Source organism: Mytilus galloprovincialis, chromosome 9 (assembly GCF_965363235.1).
Source record: "Mytilus galloprovincialis chromosome 9, xbMytGall1.hap1.1, whole genome shotgun sequence".
NCBI lineage: Eukaryota > Metazoa > Mollusca > Bivalvia > Mytilida > Mytilidae > Mytilus > Mytilus galloprovincialis.
The window spans coordinates 65,979,840-65,997,766 of NC_134846.1; the positions used below are offsets into that span (position 1 = coordinate 65,979,840).

The 17,927-nt window shown below is 30.6% G+C and overlaps 1 protein-coding gene across 7 annotated transcripts in view; it reads left to right on the forward strand.

The window, feature by feature from the left end:
* Positions 1-16,202, forward strand: part of LOC143045682 (sodium/calcium exchanger 3-like) — a 58,041-nt gene extending 41,839 nt beyond the window's left edge. For 4 of the 7 annotated variants that reach the window (XM_076218364.1, XM_076218361.1, XM_076218363.1 and 1 more), the window contains 10 exons: positions 1,819-1,836; positions 3,582-3,632; positions 6,697-6,929; positions 7,338-7,543; positions 8,627-8,865; positions 9,713-9,945; positions 10,354-10,459; positions 11,654-11,832; positions 12,639-12,968; positions 14,969-16,202. In XM_076218364.1, coding sequence (XP_076074479.1) covers positions 1,819-1,836; positions 3,582-3,632; positions 6,697-6,929; positions 7,338-7,543; positions 8,627-8,865; positions 9,713-9,945; positions 10,354-10,459; positions 11,654-11,832; positions 12,639-12,968; positions 14,969-15,208 — 1,835 coding nt within the window. In that variant the 3' untranslated portion in view covers positions 15,209-16,202. The remainder of the gene's footprint in view (positions 1-1,818; positions 1,837-3,581; positions 3,633-6,696; positions 6,930-7,337; positions 7,544-8,626; positions 8,866-9,712; positions 9,946-10,353; positions 10,460-11,653; positions 11,833-12,638; positions 12,969-14,968) is intronic. The other 3 variants (XM_076218367.1, XM_076218366.1, XM_076218368.1) reach the window with 3 other exon arrangements.
* The last annotated feature ends 1,725 nt before the right edge of the window (positions 16,203-17,927 follow it).

Below are 17,927 nucleotides of genomic sequence, written 5' to 3' on the forward strand. Positions count from 1 at the left end.
CCATAATTTACGTTTAAATACAAGTTACTATTTTATATATCAGACTTATTAAAGTTAGTTAAAACAAATAAAGTTATTGTTTGTATAGCATACTACTATAGTGTATTAATACATATGGGAAATAAGTTTGTCCACAAGTGAAATTGATTAATCAGTATGTAGATAAGGTAATCTATAAATAGAATAAACAGATAATCTTATCCTATGCTATCTCAAGAAAACTCCGGAGAATCTCCGAATAGTGAGATGACGACCAGATATTTTTAGAAAATACTTTGTAACAAACATTTTGATTGATTGGCAAAAGTACAAAACTTACGGTATGGAATGAAAAACTTAAGGTATGGAATTGAAAACCAATGCGTTGGTTTTTCATACCGTATGAATTACGAATCAACGCGTTGAAAGTGAAGACCAACACGTTGAAATTGAAAACCAACGCGTTGAAAGTAAAAACCAACGCGTTGATAGTAAAAACCAACGCGTTGAAAGTAAAAACCAACTCGTTGATAATAAAAACCAACACGTTGAAAATTTCATACGGTATGTTCATACCGCCAATGACACGAACGGCCACTCATACATATGTTCATTTAAACATACTAAACATATAAACACTGTGAAAATTGTAAATAAACTTGAAATTTTTATGTTGTGGGCAAACCGGTTTTGGGGGTAAACACTAAATTTTCCAAAGAATCTGGAGGCTTGTGAGATGACTTAATTTGTTTAAAATTGGTTTAGACGAATATTGTTATATGTAATGCAGTACAAGCTAGTGTTTATTTGTCAAATAAATATGTTTCAATGACATTTTTGTCCAATATCTGTATTGTACCTTTGATGTTCGTTCACTTAGATACACGAAATTAACTGAAACCCGTAAATCAATACATTTTCATAAAAATCCACACTAGCTTGTACTGCATTATAGGTTACAGTATTCATTCATACCAATTTTAAACAAATTAAATCATCTCGCAAGCCTCCAGATTCTTAGGAAAATTAAGTGTTTACCCCCAAAAACGGTTTGGCCACAACATAAAAATTTCCACAGTGTATATGTTAAGTATGTTTAAATGAGCATATGTTCCCATATTTTTTTCACTTTATTCATTATAGGTTGAAAACTACCGACAAAGTTTAGATGTTGGTGAAGTGTCCTATATTTTGACTTAGTGGAACCTTAAATCATTGTATTTTCAGTTTGAAACATTTGTTGGTAAACTGACATTTTTTAGATAAAAGATAAAAAAAAAAAAAAAATACAAACTTCTTATAAAATAAAACTATACAGAACTCGTCTAAAAGCTTTAACGTAAACGCGATTCAATCGAAACTTGAATTGTAAACTGAACCTTTTTCTCAAACTTTAACTCGGCGAACTTTAGTTTGATTAGAAAAGTATCACAAATTTTAATTTTCTGTTTAAATTTCATATGATATAGTTCGTACACTATTATGTGTATTATTCGTTAATTGTTGAAAGTTAATAGTATATTAGCAAGAGTTAAGGGAATCTGTTCAAGGTTTATAATTGTGATTAATCAAGGAGTGTAAAAAAAGGTATTATCACAAAAATTCTGAACTCCGAGAAAAATTCAAAACGGAAAGTCCCTAATCAAATGGCAAAACCAAAAAATCAATCACATCAAAAATGACAGTGTTGTGAAAACAAGTGTGCATTCCTCATGACTATTGAAAAGTGGTATACTACTGTTGCCTTTATGTCTTACGTCAGCAGTTTACCTAAAAATACTCTCGAATTATGTTGATCGTTCAGCAACATGACATGATACCCCTCTACATTCATTTCAGGACCTAAAGCGGTAGAAGGTAAATAATTGACATCATATATTAATCTCTTTTTATAATACTTCCTATTTCCATTAACAGTATAGACATGGAACTTGTACAAGTTTTTTTTATGAATTTCTCTCTATATCTCTGACTAATATATTTACTAATTGTTTGCACACAAGTAGATGTTTAGAATACTACACTTTAGTGGTAAGGAATTGTTGCGAATATCTTTAATACTTAATATTGTTTGGACCGAAATCATCTGGTGACTGGTGCATTTCTTGGCATTGCAAACGTTTCATTACCACTTTGATTATACAGTGGGAAAATAAATTAAAAACCAATGATTGTTTTTTTCATCTTATTCTGCAGTGCGAAGGTCTAGTCGTTTGTTATAAGGCATCTTTATAAACCTACTTTAAAATCCTATCTGTTACTACAAAGCATTATATAAAAATAACGAACTTTCAAATTGTACTCGACCAAAAGCTATCATTTACATTTTCTGATAATCAAAATAATTATTGAATATGCAAAAAGAAACTGTCCATACATTTGTATTGATAAACAAGAATATGTTTTGAAGACAGAAAGTAAAGTTTTATTTAATTTCTGATGTTATATCATTCTTGTGTCAAGTAATATGCACTCGTTTATAATAACTGATTTAAAATGTACATGAAATCCTACATATTTTCCTTAATCTGCAACGTAAATATATATGTGCTTATAAGTGTTAATCGCTTAAATATGAAGTTTTTTTATGAAATGCCTTTCTTGTTTTTAACGAATCTTATAGGTTAGAAATACCACTAACTTGAAATGGAAATTAAAAGAACCTTTGTCAGCATACCGATAAATTGATGATTAAAGGTTTTTTATAAGGTCATATTTTGGGGTTGTCAAATTGGAGCAATATCAGATGTCGATGTCATTTATTATACCGTATTATACTGTTGTGTTCATTGTTGTGTGAGTTAAACCCTCTTTTAATAAAGTCTGTACACTGTGAATACTTTCGAAACAAATTATTTGAGATAAATAAACGCCACACGATTGGGCAAAGAGTATACTATGAAACAAATTGTCTATGGGAATGAATGGAATTTAAAACCCTAAAAAGTTTTTTAGACAAAATTCAAACATGTTAATCCTAATATCTGACAGAGAGATGGCATACGAAAATTAAATCTAAAAAAAAAAAAAACAAATTCAAGGATACCCATACATTCTCCATCAAAATATAGCAATGACAATTACAGAAATTGTTTATTCAACTTATTTTGATGGAAACCAATAATGTTTGTCACTTATTTCCATGCGTGTTAAGTATCATACTTCAATTTCCCTCACCAATTGATAATTCTTAATATTGTTCTGTATTGTTATTTCCTAAAATAGAACAGTTGTCATATTTGTCGGCATACTTTTTTAATTATATATATGTGAATCAAGGGTATAGTTAATTAATAAAGAATGAAGCAAAAAGGTGGTAAAGATAAACCACAAGCTTACACCACAGTAGAATTTGCAGCAACTGTTCAACCACGTCAATATTTAATGGAATATCAGTCTAGTTGAACATAACTGGTGCAATGTCTGACCTACATCTATATATACTTTGTATATTCACATTTTTAGCACGAGAATTGTTTTGCACACATGCACATTTCTATGCCGAACGCATATGTTTACCTTATGATAGTCTATTCTTTTCAGCTGCCCATTTATTTTTTAATTGTATATTCTCGTTCACTTTAAAAGTTATTTTTATATAGGTGAAAAGTCGGATACAACAATAAAGGATGTAAAAGTGCGAATCAGGATAGGTATTAAGTCTAATGAATGCATGTTTATCCCCCATAGAATGAAATGGAATGCTCCTTTTAACATGTGCATGTTAATTCATTCAGTGCCGTTACTTGCAGATCGGTTAATAGTGTATGCGTTAACCATAGTTATTATTTGCAGCAGATTGTATTCAGTATGAGGTATGGCTAATTCCCAATGATATTATTTCACTCACAAGATATTAACAACACCATTATCACATTTTAAAAAGAAACGATCATAGATTATATCCATGATATCAGACAAGTCTTATAGTGTCAGCAGATATATGGACATTGAAACAATGTAAAAATGAAGGACAATCATTACTTTTGATAGTTTCGTTTTCTTTTGAAATGGCATTCACGTTCTATTCTTTGGCGATAAATTCTCGCACAGTCTATTTATCTATCACAATTCAAGTTTTGACCAATTTGAAAATGAATCCTTAATATTCATAATGTGGTTTTATGTTCAGAAATACAACATTATGTTGATTCAGACGGAAGTACACATATGAAGCTTTATATTGTTATATTCAGTCAAGGATAAGTTTTAGTGATAATGATCCCTGTGTGAAATATTTATTGGAAATTAGTCGTACCTATTTGTATTTCATGTAGATGGTTTATACCTCTTAGAATCAAATTAGTTAGTCTTAGATTTTTTATCTTTCACTCTCTTCGTTATGTTAACAATATTTCTGGCAGTGCAGAATCTAAATACTAGAAGAAAACTAAAACTATTGTTATCTCACTTTAACAAATTTTAATAAAAAATTAAAAAATAATCTTAATCTCGGTAAAAACCAACAATATTTGAATCATTATATGTATTTATATGTTTGAATTTAGATTCTGCACAGAATCTCTGCATGCCTCAATAGTATACTAATATGATTTCTGTATATAAATAGATGATCAAATTGTCATAAATCTGCGTCTATAATTTCTGGTAAGATATTCAAAGTAGAATTGTTATATTGATATAATTATAAAGTCCTGCAACAAAGTGGTATATCTGTTATGACAAATATGGTGTATAGATCTTAAAACCAATTATATTAAGGATTGTTTTCCAATGACGACCAGTTAAGTGAACATTATATAGATACGTTTGGTGATATATCAAATGTTTAAAAAAAAATTATAGGTAAATAAAATGTTTTGAAATAGTTCATTAGATCAATGAACAGGTTTTGAAGTTATTCTTACATCAAGTACTATTTTTGTCACCTCATCACTAGTTCATTGCTTCTCTTGTACTGATAATGACATTACTTTTAACTAAATGCGAACTCAAATATGTGTGTTTTAAGAATATAAATAGAGTTGAAACAATCGCCGAGTTGTAAATGTTCATATTTGCGTCAACTCAGGATGGTCTGATGCCAAAATGACCTCTAGGCATGCAAACTGTCATATTACCGAATGGTTTTTAAGACATAGACTGTTCATCTCTAAACTTTAAGGGCGATTGGATTCCCTGGGCAGTTTATTATTTTTCAATGAATAAAATCAAACCCAATAGAATTGAAAACATCTAAATGGCAGAAAAGCTGCGTGTGACTCAAGCCAAATAAAATTGTCTTGTAAATAACAGTAAATATTTGAAATCAAATATTTACCACTAGAACTGCAACTTTTTGTATGAGGTTTCGAGAAAAATATCTGCTTTTATCACACATTTTTGCCTATGTAATTCAGACTTAAAAGACTGAAAATATTCAACAAATATACAACAAAATGTTTCCATATGAAAAGCATAAATTTGTAAAATTTTATTAAAATGATTAGCTTGTTTTTGTTTTCTACTAGCTTCTATGATTAACATTAATGGTACAAAATTTTTATACTTTAAACCATCTTCAGAGAATATAATTCAATAGTCGGGCATACAATCTCTGTAATTATTGACTTACCAAATATACATGGAACATAATTGACATGTTTTAATTGGCTTGTAAGGTTAAAATCAAAAGGTTAATATCGGGGAAAAAATCGTCTCATGCTTTGAAATTGCAAAGTTATAATAAATCGCGTTAATAATTCAAAAATCTTTATTAACTATGTACCAGCGATAATTGAAATATCAACAACATGGAAAGTACATCAAATTTGCTTTCTCTTGTATCTGTATGTATTTCATTAAATAACATATGAATTAATTATAACCGAGAGTATATCCTGTTAAGGCAATTCTTTACCATCGATAAAAAAAAGCCCTTTTGATAAAAAGTTCATTATTGGTAATATAGATTTGGTTCGAAATATCAACTTTAATGTTCATAACAAGATTTTTTATATATATCCGCATATAATTTTTGGTCCTATAGAGATTTTCGACAGAAACAAATCTGATAATGAAATTTTGCATCATTTTATCAACGCTTGATACTGTCAAATATACAAATTTGAGTTCCAATGAACTTATTGGTTTTTTTCTGTTGCATCATCGATATAAAAAGTAAATGGCTAATTCCTTTTTTTTATTTTTATCTTAATTTAAAACATTTGCAGCATTAATCTCAACCAAGAGACAAATTGAGCTGTTCATATTCCCACCAATTAAATTTGACAAATAAGTAAGTAATAAACCGAGGGATAAAATCAAATATTGCAGGCTAATAGGGCTTTTCGTAAAAAAAGAAATTATTCATTTGTATTTATCTCGTATTATTTAAGGTAAATGCAGAAATCAGGGAAAACATATTCGAGAACTATTCTGATTCATAACATATCACTTCAAAAACTTTCCTTCATATATGTCGTCTCTCAAATGGTAATTGTTTTTGTATTCAACAGTGGGCAGAGTCAATTCAGAATATGAAATGTTCATCATTTCTACAGCTGTCTACGCGAATCCAAAATATAATTTTAAGACATATGTATTTAGTAATTTTGTTTCATAAAAGTTGCGTTGTTTTATAATCATGTTTAAATTGAATATAAAAATTTTGGTTCAAGTATGTAATCTATTAATACCCACATTTTCCTTCCTTCAAACATAACCCTATCATCAAATTTGGTATAAGTATCTTAATCTATTCTCACATTTACATAGATATTGACCACTGTCCTGATGCAAGTGAAGAAGAAGAGAGAGCAGAAATCATTCACCTGGCGAAAGAATTAGGTAGAAATAGGGAAATATCAGAGGAAAAAGCAGCGAAGTTGGCCGCTGCTAAAATCGCTCAAGGAGAACACCATAGTTCAATGTGGTATAAAGTAAATGCCAGGCGAGGATTTTCAGGAGGCCATAAACTTATACCTAAGATCAATTCTACACTCAAAGAGGTTAGTTTCTTACAACATTCTTTTGCTAATCCACAAAATCGTTGAGTGAATGTGCATAATATGCCGGAAATTTTCATTGTAAATTTTTCTAACTAAAATACTAGAAAATAAAAGAATAGTAATAAAAAATAAGCATTTCAGATCCCGCTTATGATTTTAAAGCAACAGCTATCGGGGGCTTGGTCTCTTAAATTGTTTCATTAAAACAACATGTTTACTTTTGCGGAGAACAAAAATTGTGTTTGAGCTTTATTTCAAGTGAATGAATATGTATGGACAGCTAGAGAAAGTCAAAGTAATGGTATAATTTCACCACTGTTGTGTGTTGTGTTGTGTTGATTAAATTAATATTAAATTAAAACACAATTTATCTTTTTATTGAATCTGTGGATATGCTTTTCATTTCAGCTTTATGAAAATGTAAAAATGAGGCAGTCTCAAATGTTGTCCGACATAGCGTCTACTGCAAGTATCAATTTCATCGATCTCAGTGATGGAGGAACCACTGCTGTAGTCGAGTTCACAGCTTCCTCATGTGCCGTTCTTGAAAATGAAGGCAAAGTCAGAATAGGAGTTAGGCGTATGGGAAGAATGGATATACCTGTTACAGTACTGTAAGAGCGATTGATGTTAACTAATCAATTAGTGTAAAGCAAAACATTTAACTCAAGGATTCATTTTAGTTTCCACAGTCAAAGAGGAGAAAACTTATAAGTTGAAAACAAATTGTCAACGACATGGAAAAATTAAAAAGTAAAAACGACCAATGGACAAATAGTAATATACTAAACACGAAATATGATTCTACTGAATCACCTAAATATTTTATTATCCCTTATCTCTTTATCTCTTTGTTTTGTGATTACAGCTTAACACCAAATTGTCAAAAGTCCAGTGGTAGTAATGTTTTGGCATGATGATTAATCTAAATAAGGCAACAGTAACTATATTTATACGATTTGCATATCTCACAAGTCGATTAGGACGACATGGAAGGCAATAAACAAAGTTCAAACTGTCGCAATATATATAAGAACACAATCGTTAATGTTACAGATAAGACTAGTATTCATGTATCTTCAGACCTAAGACTGCGAAACATTTCGCTAGTGAAATGCGACACAGATATATCTCATCGGTCAACCAATGATTGTTGATGAATGTTAATCTTAAGGAGTAAAGATTTCAGTCTTATTCATATAATCGTTGGTGCAGTTTTGTATTAGGAGCACACCCCTGTTAATAAAGTCGATAATGTTAAAACATGTTTGAGCATAACACCAGCCCAGTAGCCAGCACTTCGGTGTTGACACGAATATCAGTTATATGGTCATTTTTATAAAAAAAAGTATGAATTATTCTAAATACTAAGGATTTTCTTATCTCAGGCATATATAACCTTATCCGGAATTTTGGGTCATATTTGAAAAAATGTCAAATCTTTATTGAAGTCGTACGCTTTATAAACATATAATAATAACACTAAGTACTCCAATGTTGTTCGATGGATACATTAAACAAATAACAAAACCTAGATAGCAGTGAATCTCTGTTTGGCTAGACCTTATCTTTCATGAAACAATCAAGAAGTCAATTAATACTATATGAACGATCCTAATGTATAAATTAAGTTTATCCTTTATCATATATGTCATTGTTAACTTGACATACATTTGTATATTTTTTTCCAATTTCAGAGTGGAAACTATCGATGGAACAGCTGACGCCGGTAGTGATTATAAACCATTGAAGGAATATGTAGAATTTGCACCCAACGAATCATTACGTGAGGTATATGTTGAAATTGTGGATGATGATATATGGGAACCAGATGAATTTTTCTTCATTAAATTATATCTTCCAGAGGAAAAAAAGCAAAGCGATGTCGTCATTGGGAAGGTCTCCATAAATCAAATAACTATTATTAACGATGACGGTAAGACTATTAATATAGATGGCAGTGAATTGTCTCGAGAGAAAATATATATGGGAAATACAACTAACTAGTCTTTTTATATACTTTAAGACTTTATGTTAATGTTTAATTCCTTGTTGTTTTACCTGTCTGTCTGTTGTTTACTGCAGCACGCATTGTTCATACTTTTTGAAACGGATACATGCGTTTTAAGAACTTGTTTTGATATTTTCTTTATTAAGAGTAAAACAAACTGTTTTTGTACTGTTTTGTATACGAATATACCTACTACTATAATCGTTAACAAATGGGACTGGTTATATTCATTACTACCTGCTCATATCTTTTCGTCCTACCAATAAGGTAAATATGGTCGAATTACTTAATCAATTTATACTCACAATTTCATTTCCGAATAACTATCTCGTTCAGTTTAATTATTTCCAAATTGAAAATCAAAACGTTGTGATGAAAGTTTGGCCCGACATTTTTACCGAACTTACTATCAATGTTAAATAACAGACTAAACGGGTATCTTTTTATGAAACAATGAGAAAACATGTCACTAGAACGTTGAGATAAACAAATAGCATCGGTCAACCAATACCAACTAACCACCATAATTATATTCAAATTGAAATACCTTATTGGTTTCACAACCTTCTTAAATACTAGTTATCAAAAACCTCATAAAGGTAAAATTTCATATCAGGTTGATATTGTTTGAATATACTTTTAAAATGTATGAATATGTATGTAAAGGTTATAACATAATAAATGAATATAGTAAGTCAACGTAAAAAGGATCAACAACCATATAGCATTGTCAAAAAAATACTATATTCGTATATTGTTTTTGGCATTTCAGAACCTGGGAAATTTGAATTTTCAAAGCCAAGTTACATTGTTCGTGAAAGCAATTCAACTGCTCAAGTAATCATAAAAAGAATAAACGGAGCTGATGGGTCAGTATCGATCAAATGGAAGACAACTGATATGTCAGCGAAACATAACGTTGATTTCATCGGGGGACAAGGAGATCTTACTTTTAACCACGGAGAAACCAGTAAAACATTGTCTTTTGCCATTATGGATTCTATGGTATGATTTTAGATTAAATCTAGTTTAGAACAATATACTCTTATAGATTTAAAATTGTGCTTGTTATATACTGTAAGAATTCCCTGAACATAAAATAAAAGGGAACATCAAGCATCAGAGTGTGTCCTTCAATTAATCTTAGTACTAGTTATTTTAAAGACTTGTCACGCCTCCTTAAATCATAAAATAAGAAAGCAAATAATAATATAGGACTTGAGTAATGGAAGAACTGTGAATGCAGATTCTACTACAATTACAACATTATAATTGGCCAACAATTAATTTAAAAAGGAGTCCAAGTGCAAAACATTACTAATGAATAGTAAGCCCAAAACAATGGTTTACTCAATACAAACATTAACATACATAAAGTAAGAAATGTTTAAAAAAAAAAATTGCTCTTTTCAGTTACCAGAAAGGGATCACAGTTTTCAGGTAGAGATATTTGGTCCTGATGGAGGGGCTCAAGTTGGAAAAATAGGGAAAACTATTGTTACGTTAGTCACAGATGCAGGTAAATACAATAAAACATGTAACTCAGATAATTTGAAGCCTCACGTTGATTTCAAATTCAGTTTTCATAGGACTGACATTGACAAATGCGTTATATCCAAATCTTTTAAAATCGGGGTTAACTCTTCGAAAACCTGATAATATGCCTTGTGTGTACTTAATCCATTCATCAGGTTTTTCTTTACACATGAATTTATTTGGGAATGAGACAAACATATAATCGTCTACATATAATTCCTCAATAGCTCTTGCGTTCATTGCTTCTTGCATTTTGTAAATATATATTATTAAATATATTATCGTTGTTACTGTAGTCCATGATAACGTTCAAAGAAAGAACGATAATGTCTTGGGAATGGTTTGAACGGTTTGAATTGTTTTATTGTACTAAATCATGAATTGATAAGTTGAACCTCATAAAAAATTCTGTTTCTTGTAAAAATGATAATAGACGGCTTGGTTCTTTTCAAATTTTAAGAAAAATCAAATACATAACTTTGATAAATCTAGCAAAAGATAGGCCTTTAAACTTTTTTCGACTGCACATTTTTGTCTGTACTCAGAGTAAATTTCTTGGTGTTAATACACCCATAGGTGTTCGTCTTTAATGAAGAAATTGAATCTGAATATTTACTGTTTTTAGCGATTTACTCAAAGCGGAAACGAGGATTTCGGCAGAGTTCTGGTAATCAGTGCTATGGGTTTTTATTCAAATCTATATAGAATGGAGAGATAACTTAAATTTGGAATGACATCATTTTTAAACGTTTGTGACCGAAAAATTAATGTGATAATTTAAACAGGTCTGTCTAAAGGGTTAACGAACTTTTTCAACTTTGCTCAACCTTATGTTTCTTATTTTTTTATATATAAAAAGTAGAATAGCATAAATGCCAAGAAAAATTTAAAACGGAAAATCCTCTATTAAATGGCAAAATCAAAAACTCAAGCAAATCAAATGAAAAGAAAACAAATGTCATACCTGACTTGGAATATACATTTCTTCTGTGGAAAATAGTGAATTAAACTTTCAATCTTATCTTAAAAGCAACTTAAAGTTTTTTTGTGTATAATTTGATAAGATTTCAGATAATTTAAATGATACAGAAATATGTGTTTTGGCTTTCTCGTGATAAACTTGAAGCGTAATATTTGATTTATGTGACAATTTTCTTTAATTTATTTGAACTTTCAGAATTTGACGGCCTTGTGTCAAGAATTGCAAATCAAACAAAACAGAACCTTGACGGTATTCGTCTAGATACATCGTCATGGAAGCAACAGTTTCATGAAGCCATGAATGTCAATGGTGGAGACATAGATGAAGCTTCTGCGTTTGATTATATCATGCATTTTCTCTCATTTTTCTGGAAGGTAATTCTATTATTCTACTTTGTACTATATACTGCAATAACTCTCTGCCAAACTCATCCTGCAGCGTCAGCTATGAAAGGCCACGAAATGACAAATGCCAAACAATTCAAACGAGTAAACTTATGTATGTACAAAACATTGAACGAACAACATATATAATATACGACATCCAACGAATCACAAGCTTCTGACTTCGGACAGGCACAACCAGGTTACAACATCTTTAAGCAAAGTTATCCTAAGACATTTTTATTTATTTTCATTATAAACACTTTTATTTATATGCTTTTGATATTATTGACTTTCCAAACTGTTGGTCGTTATAGCAGCTGGTGAAAGTTACAAGTATTCAAAAACACTTATCATTCGAACTGATATCGAAATCATGTTTTTTTTTCTTGAGGACGCTGAACTGTTAAGATTTGAAATACTATCAAGTTATCAATTGTGAATTCAAATGTATTTCAACTTGATTCGTAAGCGGATGATACCTTCGGAGATCAACAGTTCAACTGAAGTGTTATATAACAAGTAGTCGAATATCAATTTAAATACATCACTATTACAGTAAAGTTCATGTCTCATATATGGTAACCTGCACTTTAAATACTAGAAAGGCTTGTTGGTAACTACGACTAAAGCATGGAGTTACCTGTAGAAACTCTAATTTATCTATCAAATACAAAAAAATGCTATAATTCTTTGCAGATAAAAACAGATTTTAACACTGAAATTATAATATAATAATGTGGTTTCAACAGTATTTCATTCGTTAACTATTTTTCTTTTTAAATTTTTTGTTACAGGCGTTTTTTGCATGTATACCACCTACATCTATTGGAGGGGGATGGGTAACATTTGTTGTTTCATTGTTAGTAATTGGCCTTCTTACCGCCGTTGTTAATGACCTTGCTACAATATTTGGGTGTTTAATTGGACTAAAAGACACTGTTACAGCAATCACATTCGTGGCACTAGGCACAAGTATGCCGGACACATTTGCTAGTAAGCTTGCAGCAATCAATGAAAAATACGCAGACTGCTCAATTGGAAATGTCAATGGAAGTAACGCAGTAAATGTTTTTCTGGGACTAGGTCTCCCTTGGCTATTAGCAGCATGTTACTGGGAAGCGAAGGTGAGTCTATATGCACAAATAAGTAGTTCATTTGAGTTTCAAACATCAGGTTTATTTAATGAAACATTAGAGGTCGAATTAAAACAGTTTTCGTACACTATATCGACAAATATAAGAGTTCAATTACGTTTTCATGAAACAGAGAAAGTACCCTTTAATTTTATTTATGTATTTTTACTTTCCAAATTAATCTTTGGTATGCCTGATACAAATTTTGTGTTCAAAATATGATCTTCAACAATAGTTTTGGTTCGCAGTACTCTTCAACTTCGTACTTTATTTGGGTCTTTCGCTTTTTCTAATGAAGTGTCACAAAAAGGTCATTCCCAGATGAAACACGCCTCAAGTGTTAAAAATTATAATATTGATATCTTTGAATTTGTTTTTATAAAACATTACGAGGACCATTGACAAAGTTCCTGACTTGTAACATACACATAAATATGTGGCGAGATATTTGTATTTTTAGTATTCAAATTCTTTTAAAAGCTACATTTCACTCTTAATCATAAAAGTCAAGAAAGATAGTTGACGAGATACTACTTAATATTACGTATTAGTGGAGTTTTTATGACCCTTTGAAATCATGCAGTTACATAAAATGATGACTTCCGGCGTTCGAAAAAAAAAATCTTTTATCTTGAAAAACAAATAACCTTCGTCGCTCCTGCTCGCATGATCACTTCACACTTGTTTGTTTATCGACGATAAATAGACAAATCTTATGAGGAATCACATTTTGACTAATTGGGTCTTTTTTTAATGAAAATTACTCAAAGGACAACAACTCTGAACCAACCATTAGCAGGTGAAAGATAACATGGATCATTCAATGCTTAAATCATCTGAACACAAAAATGTATATGATAAAATCATAGATTATCAAACACCTTATTGATTCATCGCATCAAAGAGGGGGTTATAAACACGGCAATAATTATCTACAATGAAATATACAATATTTCCTAAGTTCATAAGATTTAGAAACATCTATAGTGCTTTCTTTATCTTACCTCCTATACATTTCTAGGAATATGATTGGTTAAAAGCGTTCTCGTGGAAACCGTGTATATTTAATATTAGGTTAGTTGGGAGGCGGGGCTTATTTCATAAACGGTTAGTAGTGGAGTTACGTCCCTTTATATTCCGTATAAGGTAATAAGGAGGCGGGGCTTATTTCATACACGGTTAGTAGTGGTGTTACGTCCATTTAGAAAAAAAAAAAACAAAACAGTACTGAGAAAAAATGTTAAAGGTTTCAAGAGACGAAGAAAGTGATGATAAAGTGATTCAGATAGTCAGTAAGATAAAATCGTTACATAATGTGCTAGTGACGTAATACGGTATATATGGGGTCAGTAAATTCCATATGGGGATTCGAGCTTTGCTCTCACCCCATATTGAATTTACTGACCCCATATATACCGTATTAGGTCGCTAGCACACTATGTAACTAATAATATCAGGTCAGGAATATAACATGATATTATTAATTTGTTTTATGTGTTTAAGCTTTTAATATTGCCATTTACTCAGGGAATTTTCGTTCGAAATTTTGCTTCGCGTTCGGTAATTTTGTTAAATTACGTTTGTTTTTTTATATTAATGATAATCATGATAACAATAGAACAAAAACAAAACGACGACAAACAATTGCAGGAATGACCCTTTATGGACCTTTAATTTAACTTGAATTTCCGTATTTTTTGTTGAATGCTGAAGACGGAACTCGTCTGTCCTAATTATCAACAGGGAGATTCGAATAGGAAGGTGTTACACATGTTGGTTGTAATGTATTCAAGTCTATAAACTTGAATCGTTCAATCAAGTTAATAGAAATTTGAAGAATAACAAATACCGAACTCAAAGGAAAATTCATCAAGGAAAGTCCGTTATCAATTCAATGAGTACAGTTATGATGTCAATATGTGTTTCTATTATACAAGTTATGTTATTGAATATATTAATCTAACGAGTTATTAACGTTTTTTCTATTTCAGGATATGCAGTTTGATTACCCGGCTGGTTCACTTGGCTTTAGTGTGGTTATCTATCTTACTTGTGCTTGCGTAGCAATTTTCGTTTTACTAGTGAGAAGGAAAATGTCCATGTTCGGTAAGGCTGAACTTGGTGGACCTGTAAAAGCAAAATGGGCCACTGGCTTTATTGTTTTTATATTGTGGTTACTTTATATAGTCGTTTCGTCACTAGAAGCATATGATCTGATTGAAGGTTTCTAGATGAAAATTATATATACAAGAGCTTCAAGCTTAATTGAGTTCTTAAATAAAACATATGCAAACAATAAGTGTTATATTTGAATCTCACACTTTGTTGAAAATCGCAAATTTCAATTTTAATTTCAATAGAATAATAAAGATATTAAAAACCAAAAGCAAAATTGAAACGAATCGAGTTATGAATAAAACACTTTTATTTACATCTTGAACTTTTCATAAAGGGAATACTTTTTTCAAGCTTTACCAATTACAAAACAATGTACTGTATATTGAATGCGAAATTATTGCGTTTGAACATGATCTTACTTTGGTACTTCGTACTGTCACTTTTCTTTGATCTTCGAAAATTTCCATGCAAGTTAAAATGGAGAGATTAAACCCTATATGTATAGTGATACCGGATACTTTAAGAGTGTTCATCCTGTTATTGATGTATTTTTATCTTTTTAAAAATCATTAGTGCTACATATGTTTTTAAAATATCCAGTTATAAGTATAAACATGTTATAAATAACGTCAATAATAAGCATAATCCTGATTGTGAACGTTATTTCTTATTTACTTGAAACAAACAATTGTTGTATTTTTAACATGGACTATGACCAGAAAATAAGTTAATTGTGATACAAGATGTTTTTTTACTCATTTATATAAATGTTATCTCTTTTTTCTAATATAATTGTTCATATTATGCAAATGATATATTCATGCTTGTTTAATTTTTACATCCGTAAATTAAAAGTGCGTCTTTAAAACTTTAATATACATGTAAGAATTTACTTTTGTTAACTAAGCAATATACTTGGATTACAGAATTGAGTATTAATGTTAAAGATCTGCAGCTCACATGAAGTGAAATAGTGATGTGATTAAAAGTCTTTGACAGAATCCATTTTTGTTGCATATCGCTGCAGTATTATCTGTGATAGAATCTTCGTCTTTATATTTATAACGAATGTTACTTTGACTTCATTTTATTAAAAAAAAGTCAGTCTTTCATCTTTATTCTTTTCTTAACAACCAGTGTTTATGTATTGTTTGTGTCTGAATTTCACGATTTATTTTGCTTAATAGGCAAATGTTTATTTTTCGCTTGTTGTACACGATTGCAATTTCGACAAAACGTTTCAATAACATGGGTTAAAATGATATGATCAGGATATGAGGTTGACTTGACTGTTTTTGTGATATACTTCAATTCAAGTTCGATGGTATAGATGCATTCAACAGTTATCAAAGTGTATGACTAATTATTATTAGTGAGTGGACATCACCTTTAAAGCGAAAGTGAGGTCAATGATTTCTTCTTTTCAATCTTCCTGGGATTCTCTTGTAGGTGTCAGACCACCAATTACTCCCTCCAATCTAGAACGTAAAAGTAGCCCTACTCTGACACAAAATAGTGCTTTTGATGTCCTTGTTTACTTAAACTAACCAACAAATTTGCAGAAATGAAATTTTTGGTGAAAGAGAAATATATCTTGACCATTTTGAGCAAAAATTTACTTGTCTATGAGTTTGCATTAAAAATTGAGGATTAATGCGCTCCATAGCAGATTAATTTAAGATTTCCAGAAAACCAGGGGTTATTTTTGGAGTCCCTCTGTTCAAAGGTGAGTTATTTTGTCAAAAGGCTTTAAAGGTATGGTGAAAATTGGCATGTAGAAAGCTGATACATGTACAGTTCAAGATATACCTGGTTTCTATAAAGTTAAACTTAAGGTAAAATATTTAGAAAGCGGTGAAAATTGCAAAATTTGGTTGAACAGATAGGGATTTTTAATTGGTGGTCTGACACCTGTATAAAATTTGTCTCATATGAAGACAAATCAGCATGAAAAGGAATGCCGAATGGTTTTTGAAAAACACATCCTACAAACGCAACAGATATATATGTCTGGTCCATACAACAACTTAAGCATTTTGACTGTGTAAGTCACAGATATTTTTAGTTTGAATCAGAGTGATTAAATTACAAAATATAAACAAGATACCTATATCTACGTTGACTATTCTTAAAAAAAAAACCCACACAAAGTAAGATTATTTCTTTCAATGTGATTTTACATTTGAATACTAATGCAAAGGCTAGCATTGTCAATTTTTTTTAAAATACTGTTGCAAGAGGAAACATGCAGAGTGTATTCACTCTAGAATATCTTTGAATTTATTGGTATCGACATATTGTTCATACCTCCCCTAGAGTAAGTAATGTTGAAGTAACTCTAAACCCCGTTTGACAATAAATAAATGAAGGAATCACATCAACTGAATAAAGAGCGAGAACGGGAGCGTCGACAGAGTAAGCATCTGTCGATATGCTGCGATACCTGCTATGTGAGTCCACAATAAAGCAAAATATCATGCTCGGAAAAACAACACAATCAGTAAAATTACTGATTAGGACTGCTATTCTATCCAAAGACTCGTGTAGATGATGAGTTGAAATACAGACATGGAGTATTTTGAGTAGGAATGCATGTTCTATATTGTGTGATAAATACTCTATTGTTGAAACCTATCGACCTGCAAGATTCAAAATACAAGCATGTATGATATCGAAAAGATTAGTCTTCTTTCCACTTAATACATCTAAACTATTTAAAGAAAAACACAACACAAACTTATGTTGTTGACTAGCTCGAGTACTGCATATTGTGAGCTGCCGATTTAATAAGACAAATGATCAATATAAACATATCGTGAAAACAATAACATC